This window comes from Anolis sagrei, chromosome 2 (assembly GCF_037176765.1).
Source record: "Anolis sagrei isolate rAnoSag1 chromosome 2, rAnoSag1.mat, whole genome shotgun sequence".
NCBI lineage: Eukaryota > Metazoa > Chordata > Lepidosauria > Squamata > Dactyloidae > Anolis > Anolis sagrei.
Genome location: NC_090022.1, coordinates 190,998,654 through 191,025,277, shown reverse-complemented (window position 1 = coordinate 191,025,277; position 26,624 = coordinate 190,998,654). Strand labels below are relative to the sequence as shown.

The following is a 26,624-nucleotide window of genomic DNA, read 5'->3' as shown; positions in this document are numbered from 1 at the left end:
CAGAGAATAAAGGAACAGTTTGCAGAAGTAATGGTTTCCGATAAGTAGAAATCTAATACATGTCTTGCTGTTTTTGTGCGTCTGTAATTGGATCTCTTCTGTATGTTTTTTTAATTGAGCTCCTGAAACATTGACATGGGTCACTTGCTTTAATGGCTAGAGCCAATCTTGTTTAATGTTGGCATAATGATCCGGAAAATGTAAATTAATGATGAACAGGTTTTTGTTTTGAAAATATACGGGCAAATTAAAACATTTTTTCCCCCCAGAAAATGTCCTTCAGTTGTTTGGAAATTAGAATTGTTCTTTTGGATTTCAAGGGAGAAGGGAACACAGTACAGCTCTTTTAGCTCTAAGGAAACCTGTTCTGACCCCCATGTGAAAAATGTATGGAGGGAGATGGGTCTCTTATGGGAATTGTGTTATACAAGTGCTCCGAAGTTGGTACCACTGATGTTTGGTCCCTCTTTTTTTTTTTGAGCAACGACTCCCATCAGGCTTTGCCAGCAATGCTGGGATGTTGCATTTTCTTACTTTTGCTTTTAAACCTTGGCTGGAAGTTACTTTCTACCAGAATGTGCAGCCATTCAGTATCTCACCTAGACTATGTTTTCATAGCTTATGTATAATTGTATCCTGGCCTCTGGACCTGCTGTTCTACTGGAGAAATCAGGCAGCTACTGTGTCAAACTCTATTTTCAAGATTCTTAACCTTTTTTTATTCAACTGTGTACCCCTTTTCAGGATGTAGCAGCAGATAGTTTATGGTACTCAATATGGGAATGTTTTTAAATTAAATTGTAGGATTATTCAAAATTACATCTTACAACTTTCCCATGTTAAATTTCAATACCTGATGACCTAAAATGGTGCAACAACTACCTAACAGCTACTGAAATTTCAAATGATGGGTGAGTGTAAGAGATTTCCATTGACCCCCTCCTTCCCATACACACAATCAACATTTATATTTCTGTATTTGGAGCCTATATACCTGCCATTATCTGAAAGAGAAATATAACTCCCAGCATGTTTCTCGAATTAGTATGTGCACATTTGCATCATCATCTAAGTATGTTAAAAATAGATTGCACCATCCACATCTTGAAACCTGGGACAGAATAGAAAGCAGTACGTGTAACTATCACTACGCCTATAAGTTCAGCAGGACATAGTATTCCCCATAGCTGTACGACTCTCTTTACTTGGCACTATCAGTCCTGAATTGCACTGCTGCTACTGATCTGATCCCCTGTCAGATGTTTCTGATCTTTGCATTACACAAATAGCTTTTGATTAGTATTTAGCACAAGCTGCAAAAGAGAAAGAGAGATAAGTAGAATTAACTTTTAAGAAGTGCTGGACACTAGGCACCAGACTGCAGCCAAATGTGAGGATGATCTGAAAACGTTCATTCATTCATGCATTCATTCATATATAACTGGGTCACAGAGGACATAGAGGCTGAGCATATACAGTTACCTTCTGTATCATTGGATTTTGCACCTATGGGTTGAACCATCCGTGGCTTGAGAATATTTTTTCAAAAATCAAATCCTGATTTTACTACATTATTGTATATAGTAGGACTTGAACATCCAGAGATTTTGGTATCCATGGGATAAACTCTGTTTGTTTTCTAAAATGCAGTACTGTTGTCAGTAATTAGTTTTTCGTAATTTCTTCTGACTTAACTGTGACATCCGCTAACCAGAGGAGTTCATTGTTGTTTGAGTGGCATTTGCCTATCAATGGTTTCCATTTCCTCTATGAGATGCTTAACTTTAATGCTAGGTCTTGGAGCTCTCTGCTCTTCTGGCTATTCCAAATCTGGTGGGGTGAAACTCATCTATTAGTCATTCTAACTGTCCCTTTTGGTGGAGTTTAATGAGAAAAATACCCAAGGTATGTAATGATAATAAAACTTTAATATTATTATAATGACACTGTCAAAAGGAATAGACAATTCCTTTTGATTCTGACTGCCTTTGAGATGATAATTCCTCTCTTCTTACTTATGCCCTGTCTGTTACTTCTTCCAATGCCCTGTTTATAAGCAGCAATACTGGAAAGCATGAGGCATCTCTTAGATTTACCATGTACACAGTCCCAAGTGGGATGTACCCTGGACTCAGTCATTGATAACAAAGGAAGATCTAAGTTTTCAAATATACAATGTGTTATTAGAACCATGTTCCTGATCATTTTGTCCATTTACCAATGGACTGGGCTGTGGTGCAGCTAGCTGGGAGACAGCTGCATTAAATCACTACTGACCGAGAGGTCATGAGTATGAAGCCAGCCTGGATCGGAGTGACCTTCTGACCATTAATCTAGCTTGTTGTCGACCTGTGCAGCCCGAAAGACAGTTGCATCTGTCAAGTAGGAAATTTAGGTACCCCTTTATGCAGAGAGGCTCATTTAACTAATTTACAATGCCATAAAACCTTCCAGCAGCGTGCGGAAGAATGAGGAAGTACTCCATCAAAGGACTCAGTGTCACAATGGATGGTGAAGCGACAGCTCCCCCTGTGGCTGGATTGAGCCGGAATCAAGTATACCCTCATGAATCCAGAAAAACTTGGTCACAGCTGGTTACCCCTCTGTCTGTCCATATATGTTGTATGTCTAACTGGCATTGAATGTTTGCCATGTATATGTGCATTGTAATCTGCCCTGAGTCCCCTGCGGGGTGAGAAGGGCAGAATATGAATAATTAAATGAATAAATACCAAACATCATCCCATGATGCTGACTTCACCATACAATCAATATCTGCCCTGTGGTGTTCTCACAACTCCAGGCTGTTATCTCTTTGGTTTTGTTCACTTAGGGAATATTGCCATCACATTTTTCATTTTAAAAAGTGAATACGTAGGGGCCAATCTTGGAGACATCAAATATCATGCCCCAGTCTTTAATTCTGATATTCTTGAAATCACACTTTCAACTCTCTTGGCCTCAACTTTCCCTGTTTTGTCTGCTCCTCAGCCTTTTCTGAACTTGCCAGTATCTGCTATAGTACTAATTCCTTCAACTACATCTGCCTCAGTAACAATGGCTTGGTGACCAGTGCAGATAACTCACTTTGTATCTGAAGCTTCTTGTCATCTCTTTTGCTAAACATCAGATGGTGAATTAAAAACTACTTGTCTGATTTAGAAACTGACCTCTTCAGAGCTTGTCACCTCATCCTGATTCATAAATCTTTGATTAGAACCCAGACCTAATGTCTCCTTCCTTAGTCTCAGCTATTCACCATAACAAAAATCATAGGTTGCAAGTATATACCTTGGACATTCAATGGCCTCTAGCTTTTTATGAGTTTCATGTTGAACTTTGGACAGAATTCTTGGCTGTCTTTTTGCTGTTGGCATCTCAAGAAGGGAATCAGGTTCTCCACCCAGCAATTCCCTTGCTGGGTTTCATCAGCCCAGCAGTTCTACGATAAACTGGCCTAGCCACAGTTCCTGGAAAGGTTTTCACACATTTTCTCAGAGCAATCTTTTGGATCCATGTTGGTACTTTTGTGCTATGTACATAGTCATAGTCCATTGCAAGCATCCAACACAATCCACTTGGGTCAGAGAATATATTTCCTTCAGTAAGGCTGTGCTGAGCTTATTGGTTTCATAGATACCTGCTGTTCTCTCATGGACTTGCTATTTGCCCTTATTGTGGCACTGTCTAGACACCACGAAGACAAACTAGTTGGTTATCTAAATTAAGGTCTTCAAGTAGTGATAGGGTCATCACAAGTTACTGTATCTACCTGACCTTTGGCACAATGCAAGTCATACCTTATATAATCAGCCTTGTTGTTGTTGTTTATTCGTTCAGCCGTTTCCGACTTTTCGTGACTTCATGGACCAGTCCACAACAGAGTTCCCTGTCAGTCGTCACCACCCCCAGCTCCTTCAAGGTCAATCCAGTCACTTCAAGCCTAGCACCAAAGATTTCCAGAGGGCTGAGTGTAACAAATAACATTGGTGGAGATAGATGGTACACATAGTACACTTAATGTTTTTGATCATGTAGGTGAAATGCAGTGTTCCACTGTCTGATGCAGTTCTCACTAGGTAGTAGAGAAAAAGTCACAAGTAGACAGCAGGGTAAAAGTGGCTGGATGGATAGTTGCACAAACCAAAGTAGTAGAAGAAGCATACAGTAGATAATTCACTTTCTCTTAATCTACGAATCATTAAATATCTAGAGCAGTGCATCTCAGACTATCTGATGTAGAGGACCAACTCCCCCCCCCCCCCTCATATCTGAGACCACTCTTGGGTTTGTGCCCATTGGCTACAGCTATTTCTTTCCTGGAAACTTGCCATGGATCATCAACCAGTGCCTCAGGATTAGCACTAGTTGGTGGATCACCATTCCACATAGTGTTGTTGCACATGACAGCTTGTATTGGCTAGAATGCTGTGATTTTGAGAAATCCCCAATTCCCAGGCTTCCTCTCAGTCATGAACTTGCTGAGGTAGCCTTTGGGAATTTACTTTCCATTGCTTCCTTAGCCCCAGAATAATATGGGCTGACTAATACTATCCTGCTTTGCAGGGCTGTGGTAGGAAGTATACACATAATGATGTGATTCATTGGGAGCATTAACATGCATTGTAATAACACCATGTTGTTGTTGTTTTTCCTGGTGAGTGAGTAAGAGGAATGAAACTGTATACTTTCATGCACACTTCTTTTTCATTTAGTCCATGAATTTGATGTTGCAAGATGTAGTGATGACTTGGCTTTGTAAAAACAGAGCATGGGTTTTAGTTGGATTTTTTTTGAGGTAGGTGTAAGAGAAAAACCTTGTGGTGTTTAGTAAATCACAGGACAACATATATGTGGTACTCAATGCAATTAGCTCAGAGTACTACTAGTATATCAGAACAACATTTTGGGACTACTATGATATCCCTGGAGTTTTCTTACTTAAGATTTACAGAAAACACATAAAATTATATGGGGTTTCTTTCTAACCAATTCAATAACAAAATATAATGTACATGGGAGCTTGTATCCCAGTAGATACAAGGGATCTCAAACTTTTTCAGCCACAGAGTCCTTTTGAAGTAAACGTTTCTCATGGAGTCCCAGAAATGTTTATATATTATATTATATTTCATGTATATGTGTGTGTGTGTATCAATCAATCAGGTATGGGCAAACGTTTTGACCAACATAAATGTAGCAGTATTTCAGTGGAAGACCCCAGAAGCCTGGAAAAGCACAATCAAAGCACTCCCTGAGCAGTGGGAAGCAAACAAGGCGAGGGGGAAAGGACCTGGGCAGCAAAGAAGGTGGAAAATGGATTTTGGCATCAAGGGAGGTAGGGAAAAAAGCTTTTGGCAACAAGGGAGGTGGGAGGAAAGGTTTTTGGGGGCGAGGGAGGTGGGGAGAAAAGACTTTGCAGCAAGGAAAATGAGGGAAGAATCAGGAAAAAGGAGGGAAAGTTTGGGGGGGAAGGAGGAGGAAACCATGGAGCCCTCAGTATTCTTCACAGAGCCCCAAGAGCTCTGCGGAGCACACTTTGAGAACTGCTGCAATTGAATATTCCTAAATTTACCCAAAGTCTAAAAGGCTTGTGGTTACTGCAACTTGTTTTATAAACTTTGGGACCAGGTGTGCAAATTATTACAATTTCTACATAGGTTTTTGAGGTAACAGCTTTACCATTTTATACTTGAAGCCAGTTAGGTCTTATCTACAGTATTTATATATTTTTGATCCAGCACCATGTATATTGATCACCCTCAAAACTCTATAATCAAAAACATTGTAGTATTTCAGACCATGATCGTGCAAGACAGCTGTAGCGGAACTCAATACAAGTACTGATGCCAGTATGAAAGTCCTATTTAAGGTGCAATTTTATACTCTGGGTAAAATGGTACTGCACTGGAGTTCCTGTCATCCCTTATAATTGGCAATGTTGAAACCCAATATATGGGAGCAACAGTTTACGCACCTCTACTACATACACTTACCTGGGACCCCTATTCTGCAGGACTTACTTCTGAGTAGCTGTGCCTCTAGAATTGCCTGTTATAAACATCTTAACAAGGTGGATTTAAAGAAGTAAATAAATATCTCTTTTTAGTGTTGAATTTAACACCTCACAAAACGTCTTCATAGTGGATTCATGAAAGCCTGTAATATGGCTATGATGGATAGTAGAAAATAGTTTATTCCAAATTAGGACAGTAGAACACACTGGTTTGTCTGTATGAAAGAACCTTCTCTGCTGCTGTCCTTAAGAAAGGTAATATTCCTGGAATTAAACCCCAGTGGAGAATAAGGCTCATTGTATATTTTTGTCAGTTATTTACATATCCAACATAACATTCCACTGAGAACCGGACTTTTATGACAAATACAGTGCAAGTCTTTTAAGAAAGTAAATCTCCCTTGTGGAAAGTGTATGCCTGACACTGTTTCAGATTAGATGCTTTTACAACTTAATCTCATTGCATATTTAAAAGCCTGGGTTGCTTTTTTATACAAACAAACAAAAACAAACAAAATGAACTCTTAATTGTGTTGTTGAAGGCATTAATGGCCGGAATCACTGGGTTGCTGTGAGTTTTCCGGGCTGTATGGCCATGTTCCAGAAGCATTCTTTCCTGACGTTTTGCCTACATCTATAGCAGGTATCCTCAGAGATTGGTGAGTTTCCTCAACCTCTGAGGATGCCTGCCATAGATGTGGGCGAAACGTCAGGAGATAATGCTTCTGGAACATGGCCATACAGCTCGGAAAACTCACAGAAACTCTCAATTGTTATCTAGTGAGTTACGTGTAGAAACTGTAGGGATTTGTGTCCCACTGAACATTGATATGCACCTACAAATTAAAAGTGAGGCCTCAAATGAGCGTTGAAAGCCAATGTTGTAGAAGGGGTTTGCATGATTCAGGTCTTGAATAGTGACAAGTCTGGTTACAATTCACTTGTCCTCTTTCTTCCTTTTTGCCTCCCATGAGATATATTTGTAGATCCAGAGGCAGGAAGGTATAACTAACCAACAATGTATTGTCGAAGGTTTTCATGGCTGGAATCACTGGGTTGTTGTAGGTTTTTCGGGCTGTATGGCCATGTTCTAGAAACATTCTCTCCTGATGGTTCCCCTTCATCTGTGGCAAGCATCCTCAGAGGTTGTGAGGTCCAACCATATTTGAGCCTTTATAGTCCAGGAAATGTCCCCCAATTTCATTTAAATCTATGTGTTTCTAAATTTTTAAAGCGTTTCCTTCCCTCTTTCTAGCTTCTTACAGTTTCTTCAGTCCCCCTCAGAGTACCTTATGATATGTTGAAGAGTCAGCAAAATGGTCACTCCTCAACAGGGTTTCAGTCTTCCTCCTTAATGTGTGGGCTTTATAACCCAGCTAAATTATACTGGCAAAATGAGGCATGATTCAGAGATTCAGTGCTCTCAACTGAATTGCACAACTGTGCAGAAAAATTAGAATTGATGAAAGTACAGCTTGTTTGTTGGAACTGCATAAGCAAACTTACTGAGTTGTTATTGGAGGTACAGAGAAGAAAGGCAATGCAAATAGCAAAAATAATAATAATAGAGAATAGGGTGCAGAAAATAACCTTTTCCCCCAAGATGTTCCTAAATAAATAAATAAATAAATAAATAAGAGATTGGGAAGCTGTAAAAAAACAACAACAATGCAAAACTGTGTGTTGTATGAAATTGTGTGTCTCTTGCCTCTAAACCAGTGGTTCTCAACCTGTGGATCCCCAGATGTTTTGGCCTACAACTCCCAGAATTCCAGCCAGTTTACCAGCTGTTAGAATTTCTGGGAGTCGAAGGCTAAAATATCAGGGGAGCCGCAGGTTGAGAACCACTGCTCTAAAGTGTATATCTTCTTCAATATCTTGCTCTCCAAAGATCAACGCATGTTCTTCTTTTATGGTTACTGCATGGAATGCTGCTTGAAAGGCAATAGAATTAAAACTGCTTTTTCTGCATTCCCGGCTATGTTATCTTCTCCATGTACAGCAAACATCTCTAGGTAGTGGATAGGAGGTCTCAGATTTCATCACACTCCTTGCCATTGAGGCTCAGAGGAGATGAGATCAATGACTGGGTTCCCATCTCTTTAGGTTTTGCTAAATAATAGCCATGGGAAACTGGAACATTGTGTAGAAAGGGTTCGCCCTTCCTTTGCATGTTGTTTTTCCAATTGAAATCACCACTCACAACCATCTTTGCTTTTCCAGTCTGTTCTTGGTCTAGATTGGCTATTGTTTACCTAGATTTGAAGAGATGGGATCACAGGCCTTTCTTTTTTTCCAGTTTGGCACCAAGATGTTTGTCAGGGATTATTTGTACCTAAGATTTGATCCCGAATAATACTAACTGAATGGTATTATCAACCTTGTACAAGTCTGGCAAGGCCAAGACAATAAATAATAATGAGCCTCCTGTATCGCCTGCCTGGACTTTGACATTGTCCATAGTTTGTCTTCCTATGGTAAGTACTGAGTACACAAGACAAGGCATTTCTCTGTAATGGCATCTCACGCCCCTTCCACACAGCTGAATAAAATCCCATATTTTCTGCTTTGAACTGGGATATATGGCAGTGTGGACTCAGATAACCCAATACAAAGCAGATATTGTGGGATTTTCTGCCTTGATATTCTGGGTTATATGACTGTGTGGAAGGGACCCAAGTTGTATCATTCCCTCCTAAGGAAAGTGAAACTGGCTCCATCATGGTTGAGCTTCCTATAAGCAATCAGACTACACAATAAGTGACTTTTTAAAAATGCAAAATAGTTTTAAAAATGTATTACAGTACATGTAGGCCCTGTCAACTATTAATAAATACTTCCAGCAAAAATAAAATAATGTATCCACACATTATCAGGGTGTGGATATTGTGGGATTTTCTGCCTTGTTATTCTAGGATATAGGGCTGTGTGGAAGGGCCCTTAGTTCTTTTGGGGTATATAACCTGCTTGTTGAAAAACACATGTGCCCTATAAAGCCGTGATCCAAATGTGGTTGCTTTACATAGCAACAATTAGAAGGCATTGTTATGAAGAATTATCACTAGACTCTGCTGTGGTCTTTCCATTTCCATCTTGGAAACTTTAGTTGCAACATTCCATGCGTGCAGTATTGCGTCACTTACTAATTACTTTTGTCAGAAATGTCTTACACCACTTTGTGTTGCTGTGGGTTTTCCGGGTTGTATGGCCGTGTTCCAGAAGCAATCCCTCCTGACTTTTCACTCACATTTATGGCAGGCATTCTCAGAGGTTGAGGGGTCTGTTGAAAACTAGGCAAATAAGGTTTATATATCTGTGAAATGTACAAGGCAGCTTCAAAACCTGGCTGGTTGTTGCCTGGGGGAATCCTTTGTTGGGCGGTGTTAGCTGGCAATACCAGAGGCACTCCAAGTGGCCAGCTACTGGTCAAAGGACATTTAATCAACTACCAAGCTTGCAAACTTTGTATTTTGTCTGTTTGTTTGTTTGTTAAAAAATGCAACACAACTGTTCGGTCTGCTCCTGACACAATAAATCAATAAATAGCTGGCCCTGATTGATTCTTGTCTAGAATTCCCCTGCTTTTTGAGTGCTCTTTATTATTCCACCCCGGACATTCCACATATATATGAACCTCGTTTGCCTAGTTTTCAACAGACCCCTCAACCTCTGAGGATGCCTGCTATAGATAAGGGTGAAACGTCAGGAGAGAATGGTTCTGGAACATGGCCTTACAGCCTGTAAAACTCACAGCAACCCAATGATTCCAGCCATGAAATCCTTCGACATCACATTAACACCACTTTGCTTTGATCAGGAGACTTATCCAAAGTAAGGTCAAAAGTATCAAGTGTATATATAAAACATTAGGAATGGTGCCAGGAGATGTTCTGGGATTATCAAGTAGCTAAGTAATTTCTTATGAGTACTTCCAGCTGAAAGCAGGACATTTCTGTTTTCTTTGACACCAACCAAGTTTTCAGGTTTTGTGGCAATTCCTTATAAATAAGCGGCATCGCTATAAGGTTTTTGTTGTAGGGCCATAGTGCTGGTCACAGACAATAGAATCATAGAATCACTGAATTGGAAGAGACCTCGTGGGCCATCCAGTCCAATCCTCTGCCAAGAAGCAGGAAAATTGCATTCGAAGCACCCCCAACAGATATAATTTAAGGTTCTCCAGAATTCTGCCCTAATAGATTGTAGAATCTTTGCCTCTATGCAGGGTTCCCTATGAAATGTAATACCCCCGCCCCCAATATCCAGTTGTTATAATCATATTGCCTTGTGTTTTTAGTTCTCCCAATGTGCTCATTTTATTGGCAGGTGATGGCTCTTCAATTGCAAAAAGAGGAATACAAATCCTTTAGGATCAGCAATACATAAATTGCAGAGACGGCTTGCATAGTCTCATAAGGCAATGCATATTTCAAAATATAGGGCTAAATCTCGTGTTTGTCCTAGCTCATGTAGACCTCCCGAACTAGGGGGTTTCAGCCAAAAATGAAGATAATGCATATTTATCTATAGGTACAAAACAAAAATTGGGACCATGGTGGTGCAGCAGGTTAAGCCACTAAGTTGCAGAACTTGCTGATCAGAAGGTTGGCAGTTTGAATCCGCTGACGGGGTGAGCTCCCGTTGTTAGCCCAAGCAAATGTGAAATCAATAGGTACCGCTTTGGCAGGAAGGTAACAGCGCTCCATGCAGTCATGTTGGCCACATGACCTTGGAGGTGTCTATGGACAATGCTGGCTCTTCAGCTTAGAAATGGAGAAGGGCACCACCCCCCAGAGTCAGACACAACTAGACTTAATGTCAATTTACCTTACCAAACAAAATTTCCAGATTACCGTAACAATATTTTAGGACCATCTAAAATTCTATAATAATCCAAATGTTTCAATTCTCCAGAACTGTTCCTCAGGCTAGGTAGCATTAAAAAATAGGGTTATGGGAAAAGCATGGAAGCCCCACACTTTGGTTAGATGGTTCATTGTAAGGTTTGTGGTCCTGATGGAGAATGTAGATTTGGTAAATCACTGATAAACATGCAGGTATCATATTACAGTAATGTTGCTCTCTTTAAGATGTTCATAATTTTAGAAACAGCATTTGAAATGCCATGTGCTAATTCCAGTTTAACCACTAAAGAACTAACCTGTTCTGGATAGAGAAAAAAGTTTCTGCCTCCCATCTATTATCTCATACTCTTCATCAAATTGCTACCTCAAAGATGTATTTATTTAGCCAGCAAATGAGAAATGAATGGTGAATATCACAGTGTCTCACTGTAGCCCATTTCCCAAGGCACAATTAAGTCTGATGCAGCCTACTTTAGTTTTGGGGACTTCATCCGAAAGTTGGCGTTAGTCATTGTTTAATGGCACAGTCATAATTGTATGCAGGGAAAATCCATATGCCTTTTTTGTCCCCTATGTTTATACATACATCATAGTGGATTAACCAGGGCGTCCTCATTGTTTGTATAATTAGGACAAATGGCTCGACGGAAATATGTCTGCTGGGAGCCAGTGTGGTGCAGTGCTTCAAATCCATGCTTGTTTTTGTAAACCTGCTAACTAACCTGGGGCAAGTTGTACTCTCTCAGCAGTTGTACTCCTAGTTTTCATTGTCCCTTCAAGCCACAAAGTACTCCTAGATCGTTTCAGATTTGCATGGGAAACAGTTTCTGAGTGAGACTCTAGAAGATAACTATGTTGCACAGGGCTGCATTCTGATATATCTGAGCTGAAGCAAGGTTTGTGTAAAACGAATTTGGAAACCACAGTTTAATTTAGCTTGGTTAATAATGGGAGTGATTTTTCTTAATGCAAGTAAACAATGAGAAAAACTTCAGTCAAATCAGTTGGAATCATTATATAATATGGTGACATTGTCCTTGATGAGAAAACGTTCTCAGTATCTTTTGAGGAAAATATTACCAGGGAAAACGTCTTATTTCAGAGTGAGCATTTATAAGGAAGTAGAAATACTCAGAAGGGTCACAATAGGCATGCTCTTGTAATGGTTTTAGTGGAATTTGTCCTAACTAGAAGAGGAGAATAACTTCTACAAACTTGCCTCTTGAATGCTACACGCCTTCAGAAAACCAAGGCACATCCACAAATGACAGAGCATGGTTTCTGATATTATCTCAAGTTTCACTCTAATATTTAAGTTCCCTTTAGATATTACTGAGAATTGTGTTTCTTATCAAATATAGAAACCGTTTACGTGTTCACATAATGTCCAAATTTCCCAAAGAAAAAAAGCTTCTTGTACCAAAAATTGTTAAAGAAGATATACTTCTGGCTAGAAGAGTCTTATTTGAATGGGTTTATGTGAAATACATAAATGGTAGACAATGTCTGTGACAGACTATTATCTGGCCCAGTTGATGCATAGTATGCCAGCCCTCGCATAGCAGGTCCAGAGTTTGAGATCTGCATTATCAGTAACTCTATGTTTCTTGTACTCAGTGAACCAGCTCTGACTCACTCTTAATGAGTACCAAGTGCTGTTTTGGAGATAATTTAAATATATCTGATGGTGTTTGTGGAGCCATTGTGCTACGTGGGACCTGACTGCTAACACCCTATATTTACACATTTCCCATCACTAAAAGTTTCCCATTCACAAAGAAAATGTTTTGCTTTGAAAAGGTGATGATGTTGTGATTCTGAGTGAGTAATGGGGCTTTGCATGTCATTGAAATCCCAGAATAATTTTAGGTAAATATTGAAAGCAGTCTGCATTATAATATGTGATTTGAAGAATATTTCCAAAGAGAGAAGAGCTTAAGAATAAAATCCTTGTTGGACCAGAGTAGGAGTTCACCTAATCCAACATTCATTTCCTACGGTAGCCAGTCAAATATCTCTGGGAAATACACAACTAAATCATGAGTGCAGTAGCACTCTTTTGCTTGTGTGCCCTTGCAGTACCTCTAATAGAGGAAGAAATTTATAGACCACAGCTTTCCAAACATGTCATGTTGGTGACACACTTTTTAGACATGCATCATTTTGTGACACAGTAATTCAGTTTTACTCGCAAACAGTAGGTTATGAGACAAAGGGACATATACACAAATTGTAATAATAAAATACACATAAACACAACATAACTCATGAAAACTTTGCATTTTTTAAATATTTGATTTATTGCTTATTTCACATAGACTCAGAGGATTCTTGTTATGTCCCTAGTCAAACAAACTCCGCAGTTTAGGGGTTCTCCTGGATTCAGCGTTGACAATTGATGCGCAGGTGTCAGTGGTGGCCAGGAGAACCTTCGCACAATTAAAACTCATGTGCCAACTGTAACCATACCTCATGAAATCTGACTTGACCATGGTGTTCCATGCCTTAGTTACCTCTAGACTGGACTATTGCAATGCACTCTACGTGGGGCTACCTTGAAGATGGCCCAGAAACTACAACTTGTCCAATGTTCTGCAGCTAGATTAATAAGTGGGGCAATTTACAGGGAGCGGACAATCCCCTTGTTTAAGGAGCTTCATTGGCTGCCGTTCATTTTCCGGTCCCAGTTCAAGGTACAGGTTCTCAGCTATAAAGCCCTAAACGGTTTGGGACCCGCCTATCTTCATGACCATATGTCTCTTCACGAACCAGCCCAAGCTCTTCGATCTTCAGTAAAGGCCAGTCTCTCAGGCTCGCCTTGTGAGTACAAGGGAGAAAGCCTTCTCTTCTGTGGCCCCCCAACTCTGGAACCCATTGCTTTCTAGAGTTGGAAAGCCCCTACCCTAGAAAGCTTTAAAAAGAATCTCAAGACCTGGCTCTGCCATTGTGCTTTCGGAGAGTAGCCACACAACCTTATGCTATTGCCCCCTCAATGCTTTTGTCCATGGAATACACCTCCCCCTTGTATGAAGGCCTGTTGACTACCCCGTTTCCCTATGAGATCTCCCCTGCAAATAATCTGTTCCTTTTATCTCACCCTGAGTTTTAATCATTTTATCGTTTATGGGGCTCACTCACTGTTTCTGTGATTGTTCATTGCATCCTTTTGTTTTGTTTTCCCTGCATATTGTATTTATCATGTTTTATTTTACTGTGTTGTTCACTGCATTTTGGTTTTTATTTTGTTGTATTTTACTGTATTGAAATTTGCTGTTTGGGCTTGGCCTCATGTAAGCCGCCCCAAGTCCCTGTTGGGGGAGATGGTGGCGGATTATAAATAAAGTTTATTATTATTATATTATATTCTCACAACATACCTATACACTACAGACAACACACAAACATATCATGACACACAGTTTGGAAACTCTGATATAGGTGTTATGACAGCTGTTTATAACCTTTTCTTTCAAGAAAAAGTTCAACCTTTGAAAACTGCCACTGTATCTCGTGGTAGAGAAATTCAGAGTTTTAAGTATATGCTGTCTGAGGAAGTAATATTTCATATCAGAAGATAAAGAAATGAATCTTGAGTAGAATTGCTTCTTAATTATCTATTTTTTCTTTATAATGTCTTGAGACCAATGTACTGCATATACTCATGTATAAGTCATCCTCATGTTTAAATCAAGGGCAGGTTTTAGGGCCAAAATTATGGATTTTTATTTGACTCTCGGATAAATTGAGGATCATTCTGCAGAGAGGGGAGCAGCAATGCAGCTGTCATTCAAAAAGATTAGAAGTGGTGCCATGGCGGAGAGAGTAGAAGAGTCTGGTGCTTCTTTTAGGTTCTCCCAAAACAGACTAAGCTTTCACTTTTTTGCTACGGTACTCAAAGAAGGGAGTCATTTGTCGCTTCTGATCTTCATGACCTCTTGGACCAGCCCACGTCAGAGCTTCCTGTCCATCCATCTTGCCCTTGTGTGTGTTATACTTTCTCACAATTTCTAGACTTATGCATGAGTATATAAGGTACTATGGGCCTAGCATTGTCTTCTGCAGCTCTAACATCTAGTGCTTCATGAATCCCTTTTGGGTGTGGTGTCTCATTCTACAGAATGCCACACCTTTTTAATGTATGTTGCTGACGTCAATGGACTGGAGTTAAAAGCTGGTTTAAATTCCCAAGCTCAAAGCAGATCTTCTGATTATCAAACTTAACCTGACCACTGCTGGATGTTAATTTTTATTTATTTAATTTATTTTTTTACTTTTGGATTACAGGTAGCTCAATGTCACTGTTTCAGAACCCGTGGGAATTATACCAGCCGAGTTTACCAAATGACCTGGACACGGGTAATGTATTTCTCTTTTTCACAAAATGTTACTGCAGTGCCTTCTCCTCTAGTCAGGGAAAAGAGAATGGGCATTATTGAAATTACATTGTCTAGGGCACTTTAAAAAAGTCAGAAGGAAGAACAAAGATCTTGAGCAGCTCTGAGTAGTTCACTTTTTCATGCATTTTCTCTGTAAATGATGTTGAGCTCAGATTAAAAGTCATAGTCCTTCAGATGGTCATGGTTTTTAAATTAAAATATGATGGTGCAATTTTTCAAATTTATTATGGGCTTACATGACTTAAAAGGCTGAACTATAAAAATACCCTAAACACTAAACATTATTTTTACAAATTTCTTATTGATAGCAGGTCCTTAGTCATGTAAGTGAATAAGTTTGAGCACTGTTGTTAAAGTATGTGTTGATGCCGGTTTGAGAATGAATGGAGGAAATGGAATGAAAATCAGAATTGAAACAATGGTCCCATTTAAAAAGGTTGTTTACTATTTATTTGCTGTTTACACAATTATTATGGGAATGATTTCCTTGCTCTTTTTTGTTGCTTTGTTGTAAAACGAGGACCTTGGAGTTGAAGATCCACCTCTTTTTATTACATCAAATCTAACGTTTACTAATCTATGCTCTTAGAATAGAGCCGGCAGTCAGTCTGAATACATAATGCAATAATGATTATTAAGACAGAATTGTTTACATTGTTTTTATTGAGAATAAAAATTGCTCCAAAAGATGGAGAACAAAATAAAGAAGAGATTAGTAATATAGATAGAAAAATGTCTTGTTTACATAAAAAGTATGAGAACAATGTGATTAAGAAAAGTAGGAAAAGGGGGATTTAGACATAAAAGGGTAAGGGGGGAAAGAAAAAAGGGGGGAGGAAAGGGGCGGGGGAATAGGAGGTAGAAATTTTAAGACAGAAATTTTAATCCAATAGGCACACAAAAATAATGACCAGCTGAAAGGTCAATTTGCTGAGACCCAAAAACCTTGGAGTTGAGGGTCCACCTCTTTTTATTAAATCAAGTTAACATTTACTAATCTATATTCTTAGAATATAGCTTCAATACGTCAGTCTGAATACATTATGCAGTATTCACTATTAAGACAGAAATTTTAATCAGATAGACACACAAAAATAATGACCAGCAGAAAGGTCCCAAAAATCTTGTTCTCTCTCTATCAGAAGTCAGAGATTAGAAGTAACATGTTATATTGGTCTTTATTATGTTTCCCTCTTATTGTGAATTAGCACTGCTGATAGTAGCAGATGCACATTCTTTGTTATACCGAAGTAATATGGTGTTAATAGTGTTCAGATAAAAACACTTAAAAGTAGCAACAGTTGTTTGAAAGTGTTGCTTTTAATTCTTTTTCATGTGAACACTATTAGTATTACTTTTGAAGCAATGTTTACTTTATTTTACTTTACTTTACTTTATTGTAAAACACTGCTTTGGGGAAATATTTTGTGATGGGTTTGAGAACATAACAATGATGTTTTGGTATAATAATGTTAAAATCAACTTAGTATTCATAATGGAGTCTGTTGTTCAGGATCCATAAATGACAAACAGCACACAGTTGATTAAAGTTAACAAGTAATGAGTTGTCTTTAGGCTTATTACTTCCAAAGTCAGGCAGCAGTTGATTAGCATATATTTTGGATAGGAAATCTATGCTTTGGAGTGGTACACAGTTGACACAACTACTTCCCTTCAGTGTCAATCAACTTTGCCTTCTCTCTGACGTTGCCTGTCAATTTTGTGGCCTCATTCATTTCTTAGGGTTTTCTTGGGCATGAAATGCTCAGAGGAGGTTTTGCCCATTCCTTGTTTTGAAGTCTAGCCCTAGTAATTCATATATGGATTGCCACACAAGTTCTAACTAGGGCATACCCTGCTTAGCATCCAAAATGAGACAGCACCTGGTGCCCTTGGGGTATTTAGGCTAGTACAGGATAAATGTATCTATATTTCATTTGTTTCTATGTCCTAAATCCTTTTGAGATTTCCGGGCTGTATGAAATCTGTTTGAGGCAGGTGAGAATGTTGCAGTTGGCCAAACAGACAAGAGTTCTTTCTCTCACCCTGGGCATTTCACAGCTATATGAACCCCACTTTCCTAATTTCCAAAGACTTCACAAGCTCTGAGGATGCAGGCGAAACATCAGGAGGGAATGCTTCTGGAACATGGCCAAACAACCCGGAAAACTCACAGCAACCTAATGATTTCGGCCATGAAAGCCTTCGATAATACTTAAATATTTACGACCAATTTTTAAAAGGTTTAATCGAGCCTGAATAGTTAAAACTTCTGAGGTTTTAAGACAGGACCATGGAGAATGTAGCTTGACCAAAGAGCTATTCTCCTTATAAGGCTTTGAGATCTCATGTTCCACTTAGTAAAAAGGAAGGAGAGGGTTTAATCGTGTTACAAATCATCTAATAAAGTGGTATATGACAAACCTGTTTAGCTTGCAAGTGCACAATAGTGCAGTTGTTTACAAATGATCAATACTGAAATTAATATGTGATTTAAAAAATTATGTTCTGGAAAGCCCTGCTCCTGGCTGCAAAAACAGCAGCTGAGCAACACTTCTTTTTACCAACTGAGTAATACTAATTTTTTATTCATGGAACAGGAAAGACAACATGACTGCTTGTTTTCCAGGTGTTTCAGATACCACACGAGATTTACATGGAAACCTGCCATAATACTCAAAGGTTAACTAGTCCCTGATTATTACAAATGTAGACATACAGTACATATCCTATTGAGGAAGATAGTCAATGTTTTCCTTAGCCAAATTAAATCCATAATCAGGGATAATTCTGAATTCCCACTTGGAGGAACTTGATGGGTAGGGAGTTGGAGAAAGATTGTAGAACAGTCTTAGACAGATCAGTGATTCTCTGAATGTAATGAGTGAGGAATTGTATGGAAAGTTTGCAAATATAGATATGCAACCTCTTCTATTCCCTACTATACATGTTTGAGACAAATCTTATGACAGCAACAGACACCCTTACTTAAAACCATGTACAGTATATAAAGCAAGGAATGAGAGCCAATTGTATGACAAAGAGTAATAAGATAACGAGTAGACCTAAAATGTCATTTCCCATACTTCCCCTTCTAGTAGTTTTCTCCTTTAGTACTTGAATTGAAGCCCACTTTATGAGAATCAGGGACAAGACTTCAAAGCACTCCATGCTGTAGATATAGCTGGGATAGACCTCGTTGTTATAGGAGCCTCTGGTCGCACAATGGGTTAAACCCTTTTGCTGGCAGGACTGAAGACCGACAGTCAGAGTTTCGAATCCGGGAAGAGCACAGATGAGTTCCCTCTGTCAGCTCCAGCTTCCCATGCAGGGATATGAGAGCAGCCTCCCCAAAGATGTTAAAACATCAAAACATCTGGGTGTCCCCTGGACAACGTCCTTGCAGACGACCAATTCTCTCACACCAGAAGCGACTTGCAGTTTCTCAAGTCGGTCCTGACACAAAAAAATAAAAAATAGGAGGTCAACAAAGTTCTGGCTTCTCAAAAGAAAAATAATTTCCAGGTTTCTTGTCCATAATTTAGCTGTTTAATTTTATTTTTGGAGACCTCTTTCTACATATCATTGTTTAATGGCAATGTGGAACCCATTTTTGTCAAATGGTTTTGTCATGAGACAAAGCACTGGCTGTTACAGTAAAATGTAAACACATAATTACAATTGAAATGCTGAAGACTAGTATTAGGAAACGTAACTTCCATTTTTATTTTTCTCAGCTTCTTGAAGGGGATTGAAAAATATGGGAGCAAAATATTTTTCTTCAACATCTTCATATGACACTTTCTTTTCTTATGTACCTTATGTTCAATATAAGTGATAGAATGTGATCATGTTTCATCTTCGCCTAAATGTTTTCGGAAGGGTTATTTAAGTTAAGTTAGAAATATCTTAGTTTTCGCCATAGCATTTGATTCCTGTAACTTACTCATTATTGTGGAGTTGAGAAATCCAGTCTCAGTATATGGTTTTTATTTTACTGTAAATCAGAAATGTGTTTGTCAGGCCCTTTAAATGTTGAATAAAGGGTTTTTAAAAAACATCCAGTAAAGGATGAAAAAAGTTGGCAACCAAGTTGGCTGCGGTTGCTGGCTCTTGTAAACTCTGCACTATTTAGAATTGTTAAAGTGTGACGTTTCCCGGGAAAACAGCTGAGATAGTGTTGATAACCTCTTTACTTTTTTCTTAGAAATGGAGATCGTGGCGCCTTGCCCACCCTTTCCTGATCCAGCCAGTGACTTCGATAGAAACATTCCTCGCATCTGTGGTGTTTGTGGAGACAAAGCTACCGGGTTTCATTTTAATGCTATGACCTGTGAAGGCTGCAAAGGATTTTTTAGGTATGTGACATTTGAACGCCAAGTCTTTGGTTAGCTCTACTATTACAACCAAAAGTTGATCATTCAAGACATTTCCTTTCCTCTTGGTTAAAAATTGAGCCCATATTTAGCCATGCTTAAAATAGAGCTTTTGAAATCATTGGGGAAAACTTTAACTGATATCTGACTTCTCATTTATATTAATGGTTCTGTTCTGACTGAGCTTGACTCCAAGTATGAAGCGCCTTTCAACAAGATACCTGAGAGTCTTTCTGTACATTCTAAGGAATGAGGGTGGTGGAAATGAGTTTTTGGGGTCATTTTGTCTGTAATGTTAAGGCTAGGTTTAGAAAAGAAAATGAACTTGAGTTCAAATTTAAGGTATGATCCAGCTGAATGTTGACAAAACAATAAATCTTGGTAGCATTGGAAAACAGGATCAATACAGAATATGGTGATCTCTCTTTGGAAAATGTAACTCCACTTGTGCAGTGGAGTCCTTGGTGCTTTGTTGCACAAATGATGGAACTGTCAATTGGTCCATGGGACAAGCACTTTGAGACAACTGGTGCCTGGTCTTAAAATCGAACTATCTCCTATATTTTTTTTGTATGCCAGGGTGAGGAAGTGGATTGAAACATTCCTGCTCACGTCTAAGTTAGTTGACTGAGTGGTGATGACACAGAAGTGGGTCTAGACCCCTCACCTGACAGCATATTCCTCTTCCTATTCTCTCTGCAGAGAAAGATGTGAGCGCCCCCCCCCCCCCATTTCTGAACATGGAATTTAGTATCCCTGCTAACTCTGATGAGAGATAACATGTGTTAGGCTCCATCAGTTCTTTCCCAGAAACAGGACAGCTGAGTTAATGCACATCAACAATAAACAGAATAAGCATGGAAAAGAAGAGTATTTGAATCATTTGTTTGATATGTGAGATTGTAGAGAAAAATTTGTATCCTCAGAAATAACTGGATTGGGTGATATACATGCTTATTTTGGTATTCCATCCTAGTTTCAAAATAACACATTGGGATTTTTTGGTAATAAGGAAACATTAGCAAGATTGAAGAGGGAATGGGAAAGCTGTTCCATCTGTAGCCATGTTCTCCTACACTTTTATTTTATTTTATTGGCTATTTAATATTTAATGTTTATTTTCTTGAATGATATTTGTCTTTACTGTTCTAATGTAGCAGAAATCCTGTATGAAATCATACTTTGTATTTTTGACATTAATATTGGAATCTGAAATATATATAGAAAGTCTTCACCCGTGGCATGACGATCTTTTCCAATTCCCATCAATCCCAACCAGCACTATCAGCTGATGGGAATGATAGGCCATTGGCAACTGGAAGGCAAGCACTAAAGCACACTTAGTGTGTAGACTTTTTTTTTAAAGTAAAAAAGTAGTCATGGATAAATTACATTGAATGTTTTGTGTTTACATAAAAGACAATACTGTAATTTGGATAATAGATCAGACTGCATATATTCTGTGTGTCTGGATGTCATTGTTTTCCTCCCACGTATAGGAAAATAAACTAGGAAGCCATAGTTGCCTGTTACATCATAGGTGAAAAAAAATAGGGTCAGTGATACCAAGCAAGCCTTGATTCCAAATTGGCTTCTAAATCCTGGCTTGTTTTGAAGCTATTAACTATAGGTATTGTGGCAAATGTAATGGAAGTCTAGAGAACAAATACTGACAATAAAGTCCCATTATAGGTTTGCCTTAGGCTCCATCCATACAGACCTATATCCCAAGATATCAAGGCAGAAAATCCCACGTTATCTGAGTGTGGACTCAGATAACCCAATTCAAAGCAGATAGTGTGGGATTTTCTGCTTTGATATCTTGGGATATAGGGCTGTGTGGAAGGGCCCTTAGAGTCACTGTAGGTTGGAAACAACTTGAAAGTACACAACAACAACCATAGTTAATTGTAACTTCCTGGTGTAGTTCCCTGTTCACACTAGGAATGGAATGAAGCAGGAGTAAAGGGAGGCTAAGTTTGTAGTTATAGAAAATATCTCCATATTCCAGTTATGTCAACCAGGGTTTAAATGTCCAGACCAGACTTCAGTATGTTCTCCTGCCATTTGAGAATATTTCCTCTTCTTTTATCATGTCTAACTTCATGATTTCAATGACTACATCCTGCATTTTCATATTTGCCTTTCTCCCTGCTTATGTGACTTCTGCAACCCATGTGCAGCCTGACTTTCCTTACTCTTGGGGACACAAAGAGCAAAGTATTGGGGAAGGAGGGCACCTGGAGCCTAATCTCTAAATCTTGGTGTGTTACACCTGCAGTAAACCAACAGGTTCTAAGAATTAAGAATAATTTAGCATATTTCTTAAATGAGGTGCTTACTTATCAGAAAGCACAGTTCTGTAATGATGACGCAGTAGGATTTCCTGAGAACTTGTGGTTAAAAGCGGATGAGTAATGACAGATATAATTATGAGATGCTGTGTGAGTAATTAAGGAAACAATCACCTAATTGGAAGTAGGAATAGCACAGGTGTAAAATTAGAATAGAGAGTTAAGTTGAATTTGTTTGTAAGTCAGAACAGGTACATTTTAAAGTGTAATTACAGCCAATATAACTACCAAAAGAGTTATCATGGGGAAAAGATTTCTCCACTGAAGCTTTATCACAAATCCTTGATTCCACAACAAGCCAAATTTTTCAAAATCCAAAATGTGGCTAGTTGTGGAAACAAGGATTGGTGATAAAGCTTCAGTGAAGACACCTTTTCCTCATGATAACTCATTTGGGAGTTCATTTCTCTTCTAAGGGGTAGATTTCTCTCATTTCCTGTAGTCTCATCCTTGTTTGTAAGTATGAGTTATCTGTAAATTGGATGTTTGTAACTCAGGGACTGCTAGTTCTTGAAGGCACATAGTAAGAGGATTAGAATAAATGCTAAAGCTGGTATTTATATTCTGTGTTTTTACCAGAGTGGGATTCAAGCAGCCCTTTTCCTTTTAAACATGACTTTCTTCTCCCAACATCTTTGGAGCAGAGATAATTATTTTGTGAAACTGTTGGATGCAATGTTTTGTGTACTATAGACCATGCTGTCATCTTTCCAGTTGGCCTATAACACAGCTTGGCTAACCAGTAGAGCAACATTTTCTGCTCCTTTTACTTAAATGACTATCTCATTTACTAAGTGTGTATTTCCACACAGCAGGTTAGGGCCCTCAGCTAAGAAGTCCATGCATTTTGTCATTTAGACATGATGCACGTCAATGCAAACTGTTATTAATTTTTTTGTGTGGCACTGATTGAAATGCATGGTTCAAGGATCTGATAAAAGCCTAAGAAGGTGAAAGGGGAGGCTTGCAAAGCGTATTCCACACTTGCAGGAGTATTTTACGAAAATCTGGACGATTCTTTCAGAAATGTAAAGAGTTGTGTTGTCATTATTAACCTGCCTGAATGTTATGATCTGCAAGAGAGGCCCTCCTGACAAGCTCATTCCCTGTGCAAACCCTGGCAGGCAAACAGTGAGAGCTTTCTCAAGTGTTGCTCCCAAATAATGGATCTCCTCATAATTTCAGTGTTCAGTAAGGCTGTGTAAACCCATCTCCTTAATCTGACCTTCTAAATCAGGGGTTCTCAAACTGTACTCCACAGAGCCCTTGGAGCTCTGCGAGTGAAAGTCGAGGGCTTCCGCAGTGCCATGTTGCTTCCCTCCTCCTCCTCCTCTTCCTGCTTCTGAGAAACGCAGGGAAATTAAAGTTTTGAGCTGCTAGAAACAACAGCAGTGTCCTCCTGGGGCACAGACACTTTCTTCAAAGCCTCCCTCACCACATTATTTCCTTCTAAAACCCTACTTCCCTCCCCACCGCACAGAGAATGATTTGATTGTGTTTTTCCTGCATGGCAGAAGGGGGTTAGACTGGACAGTCCTTGGGTTTTTGTTTTTGTTGTTGTTGTTGTGGTTATGGCTCGGTGGCCATCTGCTGGGGGTGCTTTGATTGTGTGTTTCCTGCATGGCAGAAGGGAGTTGTACTGGGTAGCCCCAGTAGTGGTCTTCTACTGAACAACTGTTATGTTTATATTGGTTAAAATTGTTCTTCATTTTAAATACTGCATTGTTCTCCTTCATTTTTCCTTTTTTTTTTCTTTTTTTTTTTTGCACTCTGTGAATAAGTTCACACAAACACTTTCTCTTCATCTGACACTGGCCCAGCCCATGCCTGAGATACACACACACACACACACACACAATATATATATAATGTAATGTAATGTAATGTAATATAGGTAAAGGTTTCCCCTGACATTTAGTCTAGTCATGTCTGACTCAGGGAGTGGTGGGGGTGGGGCTCATCTCCATTTTTAAGTTGAAGAGCCGGCATTGTCCATAGACGCCTCTCAGGTCATGTGGTTGGCATCACTGCATGGAGCGCTGTTACCTTCTCGTCAAAGCGGTACTTATTGATCTACTCACATTTGCATGCTTTTAAACTGCTAGGTTGGCACAAGCTGGGTCTAACAGCGGGAGTTCACCCCACTCCCTGGATTCGAACCGCCAACCTTTTGGTCATAATATTGTATATATAATATAATATAATATAATATAATATAATATAATATAATATAATAGGAGCTTCACAAAAAACCTTTGCTTCAAAAATGCTCTGTGGCTGAAAACGTTTTGAGAACCTGTCTTCTAAATAGCTTTATTGTGTTGATAATTTCAATAATTCCAATTGCTTTAATCATTTCAGTTCGGTATTGGCTGCCCTGAGCTCTATATTTTTGGTAGAAATGTGAGATGAAACTATAAAAATAAATTAAAAATAAATGTATGGTCATCACTGAACACAGATTGTGCAAATAAGCATCATACTTTTCATTGCTTCTTAACAGAAACAGTATACTATTGTTCTCTGGAAGCAGCTTTCTTCCCTTTTTCCTGTTTAACTATTCGTGTAAAATGGCATGTGATGCTACATCATAGTGCTATATACTTAATCTTCCAGTCAGTCATATGGGGAACAACTAGGAAATTCAGAGTGTAATGATGCCACGAGGCATACTGTGTTTAATCTGACATTACCAACAAGAGAAGAGGCACAGAGTGGCAATTGCTATTCTTTCTCTTGGATCTAGTTTTGGCCTGTAGCAATCATATGTGTAATTTGTCAAGGTCATTGGCATTTTTACCAGTCTAGGCCAAGATCATTCCCCTAAAAACATCTGCTAATGGAAAATACAAATTGCTGGGTTTGACATTCTCCTAGCTGAAGGAATATCAGTGGAATGAAAAATACCTGGGGTCAAGCCCAGAGAAAACCCAGAGGCATTGTTTGACCCTGAAAAGTTGGTGAAAAATAACAGTTGTGTGAGAAATCTATGTCTTGTGAGAAATCTGAAGTTGGCTATTTGTTTCCAAGCAATGCTAATGATATCTTGAGACCAAACAAGGACGTTAGAAGCGAGATGCCTGTCCCGTAATTGCTTACCCCTCTGGACATTTTCCTCTCCTAAACAAGATTCAAAGACTTTGCCGATCACCTTGCCCTTCATCCTTCCTTTGAAGGTGTTTCGGGGAAAGGCAAGAAGCAATGAGTGATTTCAGCTAAGATTTGCACATTTTAATATTGAAACACAGAACAAAATAAGAGTTTTCTAGGCAAGGTTGCCAGACTGCCAACTAGAAGGTCCTGCTGTACCTTGAATGATTGTACTAAAGAAGAAATTCCAGCATTGCATGTCACACAGCCAAGTCACAGGCAACCCTTGCTGAAATGTCCTCTTCTATGCAGCCATTAAATGTGCAGGAGCCCTCTCCAGTTTTTAGTCTGGTAGCCCTAGTGAAGAGTGGTTCTGGAGGACGTTGTCCAAGGGAGGCTTCTCTCATGTTCCCACATGGAAAGCTGGGGCTGACAGATGGGAGCTCACTCCATCTCACGGATTCAAGCCTCTGACCTTCATGTCTTCAGGTCAGTAGTTCAGCCGGCACAAGGTTTTAACATATTGTGGCTCCTTGGGGGAAGATGAAGGAATATCATAAAACATAACTGCGGAGAAGGGACATGAACACATTTCCCCCACATACCTTCCTGGGGTATGGGAGGCATTTTAATGTATTTTTATTGGAGTTTTTTTGGAGGTGTCAAAAAAAGTAATTGGCAAGTAGGGGGCAATTGATTGAGAAGAGATTTCCAAAAATACATTTTTATCCCTGGAGAACAACAAAGAAGCCCATTTCAATATAAGTAAATTTTTGTTGACATAAGATTTGATGGATCATTTATTTATTATTTATTTATTTCTGGTATTTCTGCCATGTCTCTTCTCTACCCCCAAAGGGGGACTCAGGACGGCTTACATTTAGTAATGATACAATGTCGCTACATAACAATTACAATAATATAACCACAATTAAATACATAATCAATCATTAAAACCAGTACAAGTAGAACAAGTAGAATTTAATCAGATGCATTTGATGAATTGGGCCACAGTTCATGAAAGCCTATGCTAAATAAAATATGTTAATCCTTAATCACCACTGAAACTTTTTTCTTGTTGTTTTCAGAAGGGAAACACTTTCTGTCTCTTTTTTGAATCTACAGAAAGATTAGCACTCTTCTCCTCCACATGTGGTGTTGATTTTGAAAGTGCTTTGCAAAGCCAGTGAGATTTCGCATTGTTTCCTGAGCTCACATGTCAGTTAGTCATTTTTTGTATTTGACTAAAAGCCATTACAAATCCAATAAACAAATACATACAGGTACATCTGTACAGAAAAATCAAATTAATGAACACCCTGCACACTCTATGGCAACATATTTCAGATATGGGACATGAATACTTGCATCAGCTTTAGCAAATAAGGCTGCTTTATGTGTGGCATATAGATTGGAGTTCAGCAGTAGCTAATAGCACACCCTCTATAAGGAAGCCAGAAATCTGTCCCAAGAATATTTTGGGTTTTTTTTTTATAAAACTGGTAATAAGGTGAGTAGTGAGAAAT

At 38.9% G+C, this 26,624-nt stretch overlaps 1 protein-coding gene across 5 annotated transcripts in view; it reads left to right on the top strand.

Moving 5' to 3' along the window:
- Positions 1-26,624, top strand: part of VDR (vitamin D receptor) — a 100,172-nt gene that overhangs the window by 26,991 nt on the left and 46,557 nt on the right. For all 5 annotated transcript variants that reach the window (XR_010909288.1, XM_067464280.1, XM_067464278.1 and 2 more), the window contains 2 exons: positions 15,166-15,237; positions 19,486-19,636. Coding sequence is in view for 4 of the 5 variants with exons in the window: in XM_067464280.1 (XP_067320381.1) it covers positions 15,174-15,237; positions 19,486-19,636 (215 nt within the window). In the remaining variant the exon portion in view is untranslated. The remainder of the gene's footprint in view (positions 1-15,165; positions 15,238-19,485; positions 19,637-26,624) is intronic.